This window comes from Caenorhabditis remanei, chromosome X (assembly GCF_010183535.1).
Source record: "Caenorhabditis remanei strain PX506 chromosome X, whole genome shotgun sequence".
NCBI lineage: Eukaryota > Metazoa > Nematoda > Chromadorea > Rhabditida > Rhabditidae > Caenorhabditis > Caenorhabditis remanei.
Genome location: NC_071333.1, coordinates 15,347,697 through 15,364,819, shown reverse-complemented (window position 1 = coordinate 15,364,819; position 17,123 = coordinate 15,347,697). Strand labels below are relative to the sequence as shown.

The window sequence follows — 17,123 nt, the reverse complement described above, 5'->3', positions numbered from 1 at the left end:
CGAATTATTTTGCCACGAACGTTTTATATTTGTCTTCATTTATGATTTCTAAATTTTGAAAACATCGTTTCTTTTTTAGATCAAAAATTTCAAAATTTCGACCAGCAAAACATGCGTCAAAGCCAAAAAAATGCAAGTGAGAGAATCCACGAGAGGGACAGCTGCCGATGAAAAATCGATTTGCCGCCCTGCAGTGAGAGAGTCTAACGAAGATACTAGGTTTGTATTTTATTTGAAAAGATTTCACGCTAAATGAAAAGTTACATTCGAGAAAAAACCCTAAAAGATGGAATTATTATATGCACGGAGGGTTAATCTCTGTTGGGCTCATGGACGTGGGATTTGCTAACAAAAACAGTGACGAAATGTGTTTCGAGACACAGAGACTGAATAAAAAGCAGCATTCAACTTTTCTCCAGACCCTGAAAAAATAATTCTGAATCCAGTCTGAACCCTGATTAGACACGGTTTTTGTGAAATCAGGCAAAAATTCTATTATTGCTTCGGCAATGGTCACCAACCTGTTCTAAAACGATAAAAGCAAAATGAAAATAGTGCGAGAAATCTCATTCAGCTCATCAAGCTGTTAGTATATTCAAAACACAATTTCGTTTCCTATTTCGAAAAAAATAAGAGTCAATAGGCGAGCTTATCTGAATGGCCGAAATATGCCCTCTTTCTGACAGCGGAGTTTCAAAAACTGGTAAAGTGTGACTCAGAGTGCATTTTTCGAATTAATACGCTTAGTATGTACTGAAAAACTTCAAAAGTGGACAAAAAACACTATTTTTTTTTTCAGATATCTTACGATCTCTCTACAACAAAGACGCACGAATGGAGGAGCAACACAAGTAGTGAGGAAAACGATGAGAGAATCGATTGACAGCTAAAATATGAACGACTAATAATTCTGGTTTCAAGAGTTTCAAACAGAAATGAGGTAATTCATTGACGCGGTCACTAAAAGAAAAAAAGATAATGATTGGTTTTCGAAATATAACGAGAAACATTTTGAAAACAGAAGCTTCTGGAAAATGACAAACTCCTTCTCTTTAAAGGTACATAAATTGACAGCTTGTCCATAAGCTCAAAGTTACCTCGATTGTTTTGTATTTTTGTAACTAAAAATTAAGATAGTGTGTTCAAGTTCTAGATTTGTATGTGAAAATCCAAAGTAGCAAATGAATGTGAAAATCCAAGTTAGCATCGAATTCGGTCGGCTTTCATTCAAAACACGGTTTTTTAACCAAAAATTCAGAATTGATGCCTGCGTCATGCCACTTTCAGTTTTATTTTCTGTATAATCATGTAGTGAGCAACGATGTGTATACATTATATAGCCGTGAGTGAGGAATTAGAAAATCATTCACGGATTTTGTGTTTTCCGAATTAACATGATTTTATTCTAATTCAAATTTACAATATTTGAAAAACCTCAATTTTTTTTTACAATATTTGAAAAACCTACCTGTTTCGTTTCAGATTCAGTCGATCGAAAGTTCATCTACCGCAATCCTCACTCTATCCGTAAACACTGGAAATACCGTTAAAAGTGCAGTTGCTCACACTGAAGGTAAGATTAATTATTCAAAACGATAGAAGTTCAGTCTACCTCATAATTAAGCGTGGTTTCGGTAGGTTCGTAGAAAAAACAAAAACTCAACAATAATTCCAAACCTAAGTTATCAAAAATAGAGGAAAAGTGTCTGAAATCACTCGTTCAACCTAATGTGCAATCGGGCTGTTCCAATAAAAAATTTGCATGCAATGGCCTGAAATACACCCACATTTTTGATTATGAAACCTTGAACTGGTACAACGTGCTTGAATAATCACTGTTCAACTCCGAAAACTAACAATCAAATTCACAACTTCGAGCAACAATCCCGTCCGAGTTTCTCATAGATTTGGCAGAATTCCCACTGACTACCTGACACTTCATCTGATATTTTTTCCGGTGACATGACATCACAGTTGAATATAGGTACCGCCTTAATATTCCAAACTTTACTAGATAAATAATGTGTTTGAAACCTTTTTGTTTGACATATTCAGGCCAATTTTCTATGACAATAGTGTTCTAACTTGAGGTCAATGTAAGGAACAACCTGTCGACAATCTTTAAGTGACTCATGAAGAAGGTTTCGAAGTACTAAACAGTAGTTGATTGCTCAAAAAGCAAAGCTTTTATTTTCACAACCAATTAGTGAAACATTTCAGTCAAATTTTGATGTCGATACGAACGAAATCATGTTTGCTGCGAGAGTTGATATCTGATTGATAATTAGCTAGTTGATTCCTAAGCCGTTTTTTTTTTAATTTTCAAACCCGAGAATTTTTCAGACTTCTTATCTTCCACAAGGTTGACAGACCGGAACCTCACTTGTTTCAGCTTGTTCAAACAAGTTTCTGGGTGTACATTTCATAATTTCTTTTTGGAATCATATCTGAGTGTGTAGTTGTCTAGATCATTCCAGTTGGTATCATTTTGTTTACCAACGAACGGGTATTGAAACAATCCTTGTCATTTTTATCGCATTTTTATCGAATCTTATCTGTGATTGACCCCACACAACTGGAACAATTAGACATAACACACCGAGTAGATGTAACAAATATTCATCTAGTCCAAACAATTCTGCTAAAGATCTACGTTTGCAGAAATAGCCGTTTGCTCGGGTTTCCAAGAATATAATTGCTCTAGTCTCAATAATTATGACTCGACTTAGACCATCCTGTCTCTCTGGGACACACAGTCCCTAATCTGCTCTTCTACATCTGCGGTTTTTGCCGTTCTGGCCAGATGCAGTGTTCTCTACCCAACATCTGCTTCACATCTCTATTCTCATTGTATGACAGTTGTCACCTTCTTTCTCCGCCCATCTCATAAATCCATACTATCAATCCGTGCCATCTATATTCTTGCCAATTGTCCTATAGCGCTTAGATACGCAAGATATGAAGAGGTATTAAGAAAAAGAAATGGTCGGTTAGACGTTTCTCAGGTAAAAAACCTCTGCTGCCTGTTGTAATCTTCTTTTCTTCCGAGAGATGCCTGGAGACCATATGCCGCAGACCAAAAAAACGGATGCCTCTGTTAGATAGCTATTATATTCTCTCTCTCTCTTTCTTTCTCACTGCGTGCACCACCGAAATCAATATAACTCATTCTGCCTCCCGCCGTATTGCATACGCGTTGGTTTGCATTATTTCTCTCTCTCTCTCTCTACACATCGAATCGAAACCGATATAAATATTGCAAAGAATATGACTTTTATTTTATCTATTCGTTTCTATACTTTTTTCGTTTCGGGCATTGGAGATGCTTTGGAATCGAAAACGCGTTTCACTTTTCACTGAGAGGAAACGAGAGAGAAGCGAAACGAAAAAGGGCAGAAAGAGAAAGAGAACGATGACATTTCTGTCCGGATGGAAGAGAGTCGCTCGTTTCTTCTCCTTCTTTTCGGCACACCGTCTTGCCAGAAAGATAATATATAAGTCTTTTCACTCGCTGTATACACTTGTTAGTTTCCATTTAATTTGTAAGAAACATTTCATAGAAACTCAAGTTATCTTGTTCCCAAATAAAAGGAAACAAATTTTGACATTCCTAAGAGTGAAATGAAGGGACCTTCCTCATTTAACTAATGCAATAGTCGACTAACTAAGATGCACCAAATCCCACTTTGAAATTTTCCTCTCTTCTCAAAAATCTATCTCGTCGCTGGAAAAATAGAGTTGACGTGTATTACCCCTGTTAGGTCCCATTGTTGTTTTCATTCTCGGTTTCAAATATGTTATCACTCTCTCGAATCTGTTGTCTCAACTATTCTTGTGCATTACTTCCCTATTCACAACTCTCTAAACACAAACATCTTTTCAGGCTTGTCCGTTGTCTCTCATTCCACGAAGTGTTTCTACGTCCCTCATCCCATGAAACGAAAATTTTCGAAATTCAAGAAAACGGCGGACAGAGTGATGGATGAATGAATGGTGGAGAAAGAAAGAAAGATGAAGGAAAAAAGAAGACGAGCTCTCTTCTCAGACCCCTCTTTTTAGACGCCAGTAGAACGGCAGCTGAGGCTATAGCAGAAGGATTTCGGGACTCGGTCCAGTCAAGTATGCATTTTAAAAGAGATGCCAGTGAAACTCATCTCTTTTTTATTAGAAAGAGACCACTCCCGCAAAAAGGTTCCGAGTGAATTGAATAGCATTTACTACTGCAGTTTCAAGAGACCGACAAAGCATTTCTAAGGTAGGTAGTGTTCCAATTCAGGTTTTCATTCCACAAATATTAGTACTTTGAGACGTAAACGCGCCTTTTTTCAGATTCCTCTCCATCGTGTTTCAAAAATGCTAAAACGTTAAAGATCGCCGGCTCATTAGTTTGGACCTCCACTGGCCTCAGATACCAATACATTGGACACTGTAGTTTCAAATGGTAGGCAATGAAAAAAGCATCAATCATTTCTATGTTTTCTTCATTACAGCAAGTCGGACGTAAGTAAAGAATGTCGCACTTGCATTTGATCCGTGGTTCGTGTCTGTTGAAGAGAAACTCGTGTTCAGTTTGATGTGGTAAGGGAGATTGAATACTAAAATTGGATAAGATAACATTCATCTGAAATTAATAACACTAATGAAAATACAGATTACATTTTCAGGAATCTTCATAACATTGGAGTACTTGGCTCGCAGTATGATGTCATTTGGTAATATGAAAGTTGGTTCAGAGCAAGTTGGTGCTCTTCAACAATGGCATCCTCAACTTCTGGCTCACAAATGCTCTTTCGGCAACAATTTTCGGAGATTTGGATTGGACCCTCATCGTGACGGAATCTCACATCAACCGAAATTCATGGTTAGTTTAGTTTAGTTTTTTTTCAGCAAACGTGGGAGGATAACATCAGTGGGATGTGCGCTGACTATAAGATTAGTTCTAATTATAAGATAACCGTGGGGAAAGTTATCCGAGTTATAGGAACAAATGTAACAGTAAACCCCCAGCTCGATTTGAGTGGCTGAGATATAATAGGTAGTGGTTATATCGTGTCAGAAATAAGTCAGGGGTTTGTGGGCGGTACCCAATTACAGTAAGATATTAGCGAAATGATTTTATTTTGGTTTAGATTTATGTAGATGGGTAATATGATATTTATGAGTGTTAGATGTTTTCCAATTTATATTGAAATTTGGGAGAAAAGACAACTTTGTGAATTTGTAGAGTAGTGCAAAATCAAATTCATTCGGAATTTTCGTAGAAAATGATATGGATAACTTGTGAGAAATATAGTAAGGGTGACAAGCTTGTTAGGAAATTTTGGCCTAGTAATAATCTAGTGAGAATATTCTACAAATGGGGGTTGTAGAATCGCAGCTGTATGCAGCGTTTGACGAAAGAAATCAAAAGTTTTGATTATTTAAAAAATGAATTCAATAATTTCCAGTTGACATCGATCACTGTAACAATCAAATGATATCATTATTGACCAATTTCAACTTTAAATTCATTCATTCTTTTTAAAATTTCATCACTTCTTCATCTCATCAAACCTCTTTTTCTTTCAATTTTTCTTTTCTCTTTCTAATCTTTTTTTTCTGTATCCTCTTCCAGCTCATAATTCTCCTTACTTCACAAAATATCAGACAAAAACAACATAAAAAACAAGAAAAAACACAAAAATCGAAAAAAAAAACCGTTTGCCTCTTTCTATACCAGTCCCCGACCCCGACCCATCTGCTGCCACCCTGCCACCCTGCCACCCTGCTCAGCGTTTCAACTCACACTCTTATTATTTTTAATTTTTTTCGTTTTTCATTACACCTACACGTACTTCTTTTAGATAAGGCTCGCCTAGGAATCTAGATTTGCAAAAACATCAGTTTCTCCTGCCTAGCTCCCAGCGATTGAGATTTGAATTTTATCATACGACAATTACTCCCCTCTAATGGTACAAAACAGCCGGTTCATTCGAAGAAACATGATTCATGTAAGTAGAATGAGTTGGATTCCAAATTCAGTTTGGGATCACTCTGATGTTCAGTCGAGAAATCTGCCCTGCATAAAATTCACTGAACCTTTTGTCAGAGTTGACTGTTTTTGTGTTCCCCATAAAAACAATTTTGATAGGTGTTCGAGTTTATGTGAATTGGATCGTTTTCATGGTCTTCCGATGAAATATGTCTTCCAAATTTGCAGAATATTCTGAGCATTTTGACAAATGTTTTGACTTCCCCATGTTTCAAAAAAAAAATTCATTTTTGTATAAGATCGAAAAACTACTTTCTATAACTCGCCTCACAGAGGTATTTTACTTACCTCACAAAAAACTAAATGAAGGGCTGAAGTCATATTTTTTCATTGAAGATTCCGATACTTCAGACAATTCTATGCAACTTTTATCATTGACGCAAGTGCTAAAACATGATAAAAGTTTTTTAGGATTGTCTGAAGTATCATAATCTGAAAAAGTCTTCAGTCATTCTCTGACTGACGTGTTTCTTTTCGTGTTCTTCAAATTCGTGTACATACGGTTTTATGCTTTTTCCAGATAAAAGTACCAGCTACATTCCTCCACATTCCCCTCTCTTCCCATTCCCCCCATCTCTCCCCCCCCCCCCCCCACACCCATCCAATTTCTGAAGTAATATGAAGAAGTTTAAATTTCCTGAAGATAATTGGAATCCCTACATAAACTTGACATTACTCAAGTAACGAACTAACTTTTGCAGTCTGTATCTTATTACGGTAGTGTTCTGTTTGTGTTTTTTTGGATTTTGTGCAAACTAATCCGAAAAGGCAGAGTTGATGATACCATGGTTATTGTGATTAACTCTGTATCGCGAGACTACTCATCTGTTATTTACTTTGAATCCGAAACGTGTATTATGACAGGATTACGTTAGTCGTGAAATGATTTGATTCCATTTACACGGGATAACAATCTGTTGTAATGTGGCGTATTTTGGATTCAACATTGATAGCAGCTTGATAATCTTCGCGAGCATTAGCGACCTTATTTTTAGGTCTAAAATGCGAAATTTGCGGTTAGAATAGTTGAAGGTGGAGGTTGTTCAAAACCGGAAACTATTTTGACCGCTACCATATCTTAGAAATTGAGCGTCTAGGAATAAGGTGTTTACCCACTTTTTCTGTTTAATGATCAATGCATAGCATTGGTTCAGAGACCCTGGCGTGATTTTTCTGGCTTGCCTCGAATCGGAACAGCTCACAGTAGAACTGGTACGGATTAGAACCGGTATGAGTCAGCAAAGTTGACTAAGACGGCTTTAGTTTGTACCAGACTGGGTTGCTCAGAGCGGCGTAGAAGTTTCGCTTTTGGTATGAAAATGTACCACTGGCGCACCACTTTGCCGCTCTGAGTAGCACTATCTCTGATTTGGAGCTAAGCCCTAATGTCAGCGTGAAAAGTTAGTTAACACGGCTGTCCACCGATTTTTTTCCAAATTGTGTGTGACTAGCCAGTTGTGAGCTGCTTGTTCTGCTGATGATGTAGCTGCGTTTCTATTTTAGAAATGTAGCTACTGTTATCACCTCTTGTTTATATGGTGGTAAGCTTTTTGAGAACTTTCTCATTCCAGAACTGTCCTTCTCCAGAATTGTTTTGAATAGAAAAATACTAAAGAAAAATTGAAAGATTTTTGCTTGCATTTGTTTGTTAGTTTTGGAAAAATACAATTCTGGAAAGAAGCAGTTCTGGAATGAAAAAGTTCTGGAAAAGCTTACCACCGTTTATCTAGGAAGACTGAATGAAGTTTTCTAGGCAAACTAGAGTTCGCGGAGGTTCCTCTAATTGGAACCACCTTAGTAAATTTGTTATCAAATTTACTGAAATTTGGCGGAAATATAGATGAATATATGCTATATAACGCATTCTCTGTAAGACTCGAGCATCGTCATAGTACATAGGGGCCTAGAGTCTGTAAAGAAGTTAGGGTTTGCATTTTTACACAAACATGTACTATGGGTCTCTAGTAACCCATATACACATTATTGGCTCTCGGCTCGCGGGTACGGTAGTACGGTAGGTGCTCAAAGGTGCAAAAATGAAAATTTTTCCATTATGTCGTAGAAGGCTGAAATTTTCACCATATTTTAAAGGTGTAAAAAAAAGTATTTTCACGAAGTTTCAAAACTTGGTTCACAAAATTTCCCGAGTTATAAGAAAAAAATTTCAGTTTTTTAGTGTTTTTCGGATTAAATTGAACGAAAAATGCCATTTTTGAAATAACATGCCTGAGTATTTTTTTGTTTTAAATGAACCACTCAAAGTCCTTTTCAAAAAACAAAACCTCATCCTATATCATCGATTTCCAACAGTCGAAAAGTGACAAAGTTAAAAACTGAAAAAATAGAATTTTTGAATTTTCAATTTTTCTTTTCAGAAATGAATAGCCCGTGTTTTGTTAAAAATTTTTTGTATAGACACTTTTTATTTTTCTTCACATTATCATACCAAAAAAGTACAATTTTTGAAAAAAAAATTTTTTTGATGATTTTTTATGTGAACATTTTTTTTTCAAAAAAGTATAAAACTGACTATTTTTTGCAAAATAATAGTTTCAAACATTAGAAACTGTTGTTTTAACATTGTTTAGGTGTTTTTTATAACAACTACGAACAGGAGCAACTCGAATCAGAACGACCCCGATTCACAAAAAAATTTGGAATTTTTTCACTCGTTTATTCGAAAAAAGAACCAAATTTGAAGAAAGTATTCAAGATTCAAATATATCGTTGTTTTTTATTGTTTCATTTGATTAATAGGGTTATGGAAATCACTATTTTCTCCACTGTTCTCATCATAGACCTTTTCCGAGTCATTGAATTTTTTCCATCTAGACCGATCGGTGCACCAAGCCTTCTGCCAAAAAAAAAGTGAGCAAAAATCAAATACTAATTGGAAAATAATAAAACATTGTGTATAATAGAAATAACAAAGAAACACTTTTAATATTACACTTCCCAATCACACAGAGCAGTTGTGATTTGGGGTCGTTCTGATTCGAGTTGCTCTTATTCGTAGTTGTTATAAAAACGATGTTAAAACAACAGTTTCTGATGTTCAAAACAAGTATTTTTCAAAAAAAAGATCAGTTTTATACTTTTTTGAAAAAAAAATTTTTCACATAAAAAATCCGTAAAATTTTATTTTTTCAAAAATTGTAAGTTTTTGGTATGATAATGTAAAGAAAAACAAAAAGTGTCAATACAAAAAATACTCAACAAAACACGGGCTATTCATTTCTGAAAAGAAAAATTAAAAACTCAAAAATTCTATTTTTTTAGTTTTTAACTTTGTCACTTTTCGACTGTTGGAAATCTATGATATAGGGCGAGATTTTGTTTTTTGAAAAGGACTTTAAATGGTTCATTTAAAACAAAAAAATACTCAGGCATGTTATTTCAAAAATGGCACTTTTTGTTCAATTTAATCCGAAAAACACTAAAAAATTGAAAATTTTTTCTTATAACTCGGGAAATTTTGTGAACCATGTTTTGAAACTTTGTGTTAATATTTCATTTTACATCTATAAAATATGGTTAAAATTTCAGTCGTCTACGACATAATGGAAAAAATTTCATTTTTGCACCTTTGAGCACATACCGTACTACCGTACCCGCGAGCCGAGAGCCAATAATGTGTATATGGGTTACTAGAGACCCATAGTACACATTAATATTAAAATCTGTCCCTAGGGCACACGTTGCTCGAGTCTTACAGAGAACGCGTTATATCTGATGAACTTTACCGTTTGTCGGTATCTCAAGAAATAGTTAGAAATTTTTCTAGAAGAGATATCGACAAACGATAAAGTGCATCAGGTATGCACTTTACAGTTTTCCTCAGAACCGCGTCCCGCGGTGACTATGAGTGAAAGGGAGTAAGACCTACCTCGTGAGTCCGGCACGTTTTGAAACCGTGACGTTTCGAAACCGTGACATTTCGAAACCGTGACATTTGGAAACCGTGACATTTCGAAACCGTGACATTTCGGAACCGTGACATTTCGAAACCGTGACATTTCGAAACCATGACATTTTGACACCAAGCAAAATGTTGGTAGGCTGTAGAGTAATAAAACCTCATACAGCCTATCTATTGGATAAGATAGAAGTGTGTTAGGGGGTTACAAACCTCATATAAGTCAACATACCGTATATCTATCCAAGATATTGACAAACGGTAAAGTGCATCTGATGCACTTTACCGTTTGTCGATATCTCTTCAGCTTAAGTGAAAAGTTTTTGAAACTTTAGAACCGCGTCACGCGGTGACAATAAGTGAAAGGTAGTAAGACCTACCTCGTGAGTCCGGCACGCTTTGAAACCGGACATTTCGAAACCATGACATTTTTGTCTTAAAAGATAGGCTGTAGAGTAATAGACCTTCATACAGCCTATCTATTCGCTAAGATAGAAGTGTGGTAGAGGTTATAAACCTCATAAGTCAATATACCGTCTATCTATCCAAGATATAGACAAACGGTAAAGTGCATCTGATGCACTTTACCGTTTGTCGATATCTCTTCAGCTTAAGCGTGAAGTTATTAAAACTTTAAAACCGCGTCACGCGGTGACCATAAGTAAAAGGTAGTGAAGCCTACCTCTAGGCTCCGGGACGTTTTGAAACAAGACGTTTTGAAACCGGACATTTCGCAACGGGGCATTTCGAAACTGGACATTTCGCAACAGGATGTTTCGAAACGTCCGGGTACGAAAATTTCAATGAAAGTTAGTCAACATACCGCCTATCTACAAGTTAGAAAAGGTGTGTGGGCCTTCGGGCCTAATAGTACCCCATACAGCCTATCTATTCAATCAAGTTGAAAGATAGGCTGTACTTGGGGTACATGTTTCAGTCAACATGCCGCATATCTATTCAAGATAGAAAATGCGTGTGGGCCTTCGGGCCCAATAATGAATCAACAGAGCCGCCGATCTATTCTCAATAGAAGGCAGGGGCCTGCGGGTTCCGCTCTACCCCAAGTTGAAAGATAGGCAGTACTTGGGGTATAGTTTAGTCAACATACCGCCTATCTATTCAATGAAAATTGAAGATTAGCTGGTATTTTATATACTGCTTTATTTTTTCCTACAGCAAGCATTTTTTAAATACTTGCTGTAGAAGAGGACCCTGGTCCTACTGTATTCATTTAATTCCTTTATACTTTTAAAGTAAAAAAGGCCATGTTTTAATCACATTGCTGATTAAATTAGGAAACGTATGTATTTCCACAAATCCTTTGTTTCTTGTCCCTTTTCCCTTGACCCCTGACCCTGCGCGCGCTATTAAAAAAAGCGTTCAAGCTTGAAAATAACAGAAATACACAAAAAAGCAAAAGCAAAAAACCAAAAACATCAAAAAAATAACAACAAAAAACAACAAAAAAACAACAAAAACATTATTCTACTCTCTCATTAACTCTTTTGTATTTTTCGTTTCAATTCTTAACTTTTCAATTGTAATCTTATCTCTCGACTGTTCTTTTATTGTATCCTTCTCTCATATTATGTCTCACTCTATTGTATTTATGTGCACTTTGAATATTACTTATTTGATTTTTGAAAACAATAAATGAATATAAATTAATCAAGTGTTTGGAGTTCCTCATAGGTACTGAGTACCATTCTCATAAGTTTCAGATTTTTAGGTTTTCAGGATTTCAGACATTCATCACTGACATCGGATGGGTCAAGATCCTGATTGTCTGCATACTTATCGATCACCATTTAGTTGCTTTCGTAACTCGAGTAAGACTACATTGACGTGAGTTTTTTGCATTGCTTCATTTTAGAAAGGAAGGTTGACCGCTGTATACAAAATTTACAACAAAAAAAACTAAGAAAAGTTTAATGAAAACTTCTCATTCTCAAAAATCGTATACTAGCGCCAAGGGACTAGTCTCAAAAGCAAAAACGACACCTCTCGTTTTTACCGCATTTTGTTCCAATTTCTAAGCAGTTTATCTAAAAATTTCCATGATGACAAAAAACGATAGGTTCCACCGAGATTTGAACTCGGGTCGCAGGATTCAAAGTCCTGAGTGCTAACCGCTACACCATGGAACCGCACATAAACCTGGCTTCCACTGTTCGGTGACAATCATACCACTCCGCTATTCGCCTCGGAGAAACTGGACAAGCAGCAATTGTCCATATGTGTGCACCTATGAGGGAGAATGTCTTTGATTGACATCCACAGTTTGCTTAGACACTTATCGGAAGCTACGCAAATCACTGATCAGAACTACGGAAATTCATAGCAGGTGTGTGTGCGGTTCCATGGTGTAGCGGTTAGCACTCAGGACTCTGAATCCTGCGACCCGAGTTCAAATCTCGGTGGGACCTATCGTTTTTGTACACTTTTACATCTAAAACTTTGAAGCAGACTTGCGAAATTTTGTGAAGTCTAGCTGGACCGGGCCGGAAAAGCGGCCCGATCCGTTCGCCCGACTTTGAATTTTTGAACTTTTTTTACAACAAATTTTTTTGAAAAGTTCATTATCTGAAAAAAAAGATTGTGTGTTTCGATTTCTAACATTGTTTCAAAAGTTGAAGTTTTCTTCTTATTAAAATTTCAGGTTAATCGATTCTCGCCGATATTGGTCCGTTCGCTATTGCAATAGGACGGAAGACATCATGAAAACAGGTGTGTTTCTTTTTTCGTTTGGTGTAATGGGGAGGGAAGGAGGCGCTCAGCAAGTGCGCTCTATTGAGAGGACCTCGAAAAAAGGTACCGCGAAAACAGAATATTCCACTCATATCATCCCGTCCTCGCAATTTTGTGGTCCTTCATTCATTTATTATGTTTCTTTTTGTATGGTTTCTCACTTGTGCTTCTTAGGTCATTTTAGGTTATCGTCTTGCATTTTTCCTAATACTTTTTGGACTACACTTTTCTTTTACAGGTAATAATGAGTTTATCGCAATCCCCTCTCTACTGGCGCAACCTGAACAACAACAACTATCCGCTCGAAGACCCTTCATTGGATAATAATTTTGTAAGTTTGCTAATTTTTCTCAGAAAAATTGAAATATACTCGTCATCCGCGACAACCCAAGGGAACATTGGCCAGCGCGTACCTTGCTCGATAATGATTTTCAACGTGGTAAGGATGAGCAAAATGTAAATTTTGGTTAGTTCTTTGCTTCAAAAGTGACATGAATCAGTTTGAATATACTAAATGGATCATCAGAGGGAAGAATATTCAGTTTTGAAAAAAATTCCTTCTTTACATTCTAGCTCCACCCACGACACAATAATTAATTTGAAAACGGTCCGTATCATGTCATAGACACTGTTAAATTACCCAATATTCCATTCATAGCATATTTTATCACACAGTCTTTGTTTTGGGAGTGAATAACGGTCCGTGTTAACCTGATATGGCGCGGATGACAAGTATAAAAACGAAAAGTGTCGGAATAGCCACACAAACATTTTTTTTCAATGAGTATGACTTAACTTCCAGGTTCCAATCTTGGATCCGGATGCCCCACTGAAGACTCTCAAGTCTATCAACGACATGGAACCGCTTTCGCTCTGGTATCGTATCGACCGCTGGCTAGAAGGACAACATCTCACCAAATATGACAACAATGCCAATTGATTGAATATACCTACGTCATGATCTCTTTCAATTATTTTGCCAGTTTTATCATTGTGTTAGTGAATAATAAATATATTTTTTGTTCAAACTGTTTTCATTTGAAACTTGTACCAAAACACTTGAATAATTTTCTAATTCTTAACAAAAAAACACTGAATTTTACTAATCGAGACCAAATAGGTCGTAAAAATGATTTTAAATTTCATAGAAAACAAAACCAAAAAGCGATAGGTCCCACCGAGATTTGAACTCGGGTCGCAGGATTCAGAGTCCTGAGTGCTAACCACTACACCATGGAACCGCACGTCGACGAGAATAGTCAAAAGTGTACACAATCTGAGGAAGAGACGGAGAGAAAGCAATCCGGCAGCCGCTGTCGGAGGCGGCGATAGGCAGTTGGATTGCATACGCAAAGTGAGAGTGAGAGCGGTGTGCGGTTCCATGGTGTAGCGGTTAGCACTCAGGACTTTGAATCCTGCGACCCGAGTTCAAATCTCGGTGGAACCTATCGTTTTTGCGTTTTGTTGGAATGCAGAAAACGCAGAAAATGAATTCCAGCGACAAGATTTATCAGTTTTTTTTCAGATTTCTTCTTTTCGACACTAAAACAAACAAAATCTAATATGTAGAATAGTTTTCTCTCGGTGGTCTTTCTACTGCCAAATTCTTGAGATTGTTTTAGATTCATTAATTACAAAAATGAAAGTCTAAAAACCCAGTCCTGAAACGGGCCGGCCCTGGTTTTAGTAGAACAATTTGAAAGTTTGAATTTTTCAATTTGTTGCAATTTTTTTTCGAATTTTTGATAACGTTTCTAAATGGCTATTTTTGACAAATTCAAATTTCGAGAAAATGTGAAAAAATTGTGCACATTTTTGACACGGGGCAATCCGGGCCGGGTCATATTTTGCAAGTCCATAAGAAACACAAAAAGACTCAATCAGGTCCCTTCCATTCATACCAAAATACCGCAAAAAGAATGGTAACCGATTCGGATGGTTCATTCAATGAAGCACAGATAGGCCCTCCGCTCTTTTTCTAATATTTGCCAAGCGTTCAGCTTCTCTGCAACTGCTACTACTACCTTCTTCCTCTTCTCAATCGACGTCTCATCAAGACACGCACACTGTATTTGTTTGTCTGCTGCCAACCGTGGCCGGAAAGAGCGCTACGGACCGATTTATCTGCTGCTGCTGCACTCTTCTTACCTGGTCACTGGGCTCTCTTTTCATTCAGTCATTAAAGAAAGAGACCAATTGACCGCTCCGTCTACATTTGTTAACTGATAACAGAAATATTCCATTTGTGCTGCTGATATTGAACGGAGAACATGTGTGCGTTCTGAAACTGAGGTTTCAGGTAAGTGGAACTTTTTGTTTATTAATTGAAAAGTTATTAAAATAGGCTTGAGTAATTAGAGGTGTATCAAAAGTTATTTGTGGTTTTCATTCTTCCAAGAGGGTTGTCCAGTATTTATCTGCCACTTGACACATATATTTTTTTCTCATATGATGTTCTTTTCAAACTTTCTACTCACTTTGAAACTATAGTTCTTTTGCAAAGATTTAAATAAAATCTTTGGTGATCTGTTTGGTAACTTCAGAATTTCTGCAGATTATCTATACTTCTCTGTTTGAAACTTCCCCTCCTCTTCCAAAAGTTTGAATATCTCTGTGAAATCTATACATCTATTTTGTTTGCTAACCGCCAAACCTTATCCCGACTTTTTCTGGTTTGCACTAATTTCCATTGCCTCTCTTTTATCGTAAATCTCCGCCTCACGGGTCATATCTCCTTCTTTATTTTCCTAAAAAGGGTTACTTTCTTGGAAAATAGACCTCATTTCCATTCCCATTCATTTCTGAATGATGCTGTCGTTTAGCCATTGTGACCATTCATCCAATTCGCAACTTTTCAAACTGTTATGAGTAGTAATCGGTGGCCGTTTTCGGTTTCACAGATATATCCTCCGAATATCTTTGCAACACATCCTTTATACAACTTGTGAATTGGAATTTCGATTTAAATCTATGCAGTTATTGTCATTTGCAACTATTGGTTAATTTTTTTTCAAATTATAATTAAGATAAATTGTTAATGTTCATAGTGAGTATGACATTTTAAAGAGAATGGATGCTCACTAGGAAAGGTCACATAGTCAGTTTGGAATTATGTCGGCGTGACCTATATCATTGGAAACCTGCGAAACTGATTCCAAATATAAATATATATGCAGTTTTGGGCCTCAAGGCCTGGTTTCTAAGAAAAATAAGCTCAAAGTTCTTAAAAATGACAAATTATTACTTTTGACGCACGAAAAAGTTTTTTTAATAAAAAAATTTAGCGGGCCGAAAAAAAAATTATTATCTTCTTTTTCGATCTTTGACCTTATTTTTCTCAAATACCAGGCTTTGATGGCAAAAACTGAGTATATGTTTGGAATCAACGTTTTTTCAGCTTTCCAATGTTACAAGTTACGTCTCATATTTCCACACTGACTCCGTGACCTTCCCTAATTAGTTAAACATCTTGAATAGAATTGAATAAGTTTCCAAATTTCGTTTCATTCTTTGAAACTATACAAATATGTATTGAAAATTAGTTTTTCATCAATCTATATTGTTATCCTCTTATAACGCATATGTTCATTCCATTGGATTAGCATAATGTTTCTCTATAAACTTGATCAGGATAATAACGTATAGCATTTGGGACAGTGTTCCTTTTTATTTGAGCTATCCGCTTATTTTTTGACTTATCACCTTTCCGTTTTCCTAATCATTAATATAATAATATTATCTCACTAATTCGGAATTTCGGAAGTGATATGATCTGTTTCCCAAATATATCAAGCCTTCAAATTTTCGTTTACCCGTCAGCCTATCATTGCCTTTTCTCGTCCTTTTCTTCAATAATCAGGCAGCCGTTATAACCGGGAAACGAGAGAACGTCAATAAACAAATTGATTCATCTTCTTTGACAGGTGCTGGTGACCGGAAAAATCCGTTATATCATAGCGTAAGACTATCAAAAAAAGTTGTGTTATGTTTCTGCAAAAACTTCTCGGAAATGTTGCATACTGGTTTGTTCTATACTATAGATTTAGAAAGACATTTATATTTATCTCTTTGTTTCTCCTGTTAGTCTAATAGTGTAAAACCTTTCTTAAAATTTAATATGTGATTATTTAGAAATTCACGTTTTAGAACTGTTGACCAGTTTTTGAACGACCGCAGCTTAAGTTTGAAACCGAATCATGACACTATGCACAAACAGTATCATAATCGGTTGTATTTTCATCTTCTCTCCTTTTCTTATCACTTTTCGCATCTGTAGTTCGTTACAATTTTACGAGTTTTCGCTCATTCATATTCTCGATTATCTTTCATTCCATCCTTCTTGGTTTTATATTTATATTCATGATAAATGAGTACTATTCAGTTAGAATCTATTCTTGAAAGTTTATAATTTTTGCAACTATACTTTTT

General features: G+C 36.2%; 2 protein-coding genes across 2 annotated transcripts; both read left to right on the top strand.

Moving 5' to 3' along the window:
* Nucleotides 1-4,448: 4,448 nt before the first annotated feature.
* GCK72_025047 (uncharacterized protein) lies at nt 4,449-4,876 on the top strand (the record flags this gene model as incomplete). The annotated part of the gene is made up of 2 exons (XM_053736172.1): nt 4,449-4,500; nt 4,665-4,876. 2 exons carry the CDS (start codon nt 4,449-4,451, stop codon nt 4,874-4,876), a joined length of 264 nt encoding a protein of 87 aa, XP_053579738.1.
* An 8,063-nt stretch (nt 4,877-12,939) lies between these two features.
* On the top strand, nt 12,940-13,635 carry GCK72_025046 (uncharacterized protein; the record flags this gene model as incomplete). Its single annotated transcript, XM_003101100.2, has 2 exons — nt 12,940-13,026; nt 13,498-13,635. The coding sequence occupies 2 exons, from the start codon at nt 12,940-12,942 to the stop codon at nt 13,633-13,635; spliced, it is 225 nt and encodes a 74-aa protein (XP_003101148.2).
* Between the last annotated feature and the right edge of the window lie 3,488 nt (nt 13,636-17,123).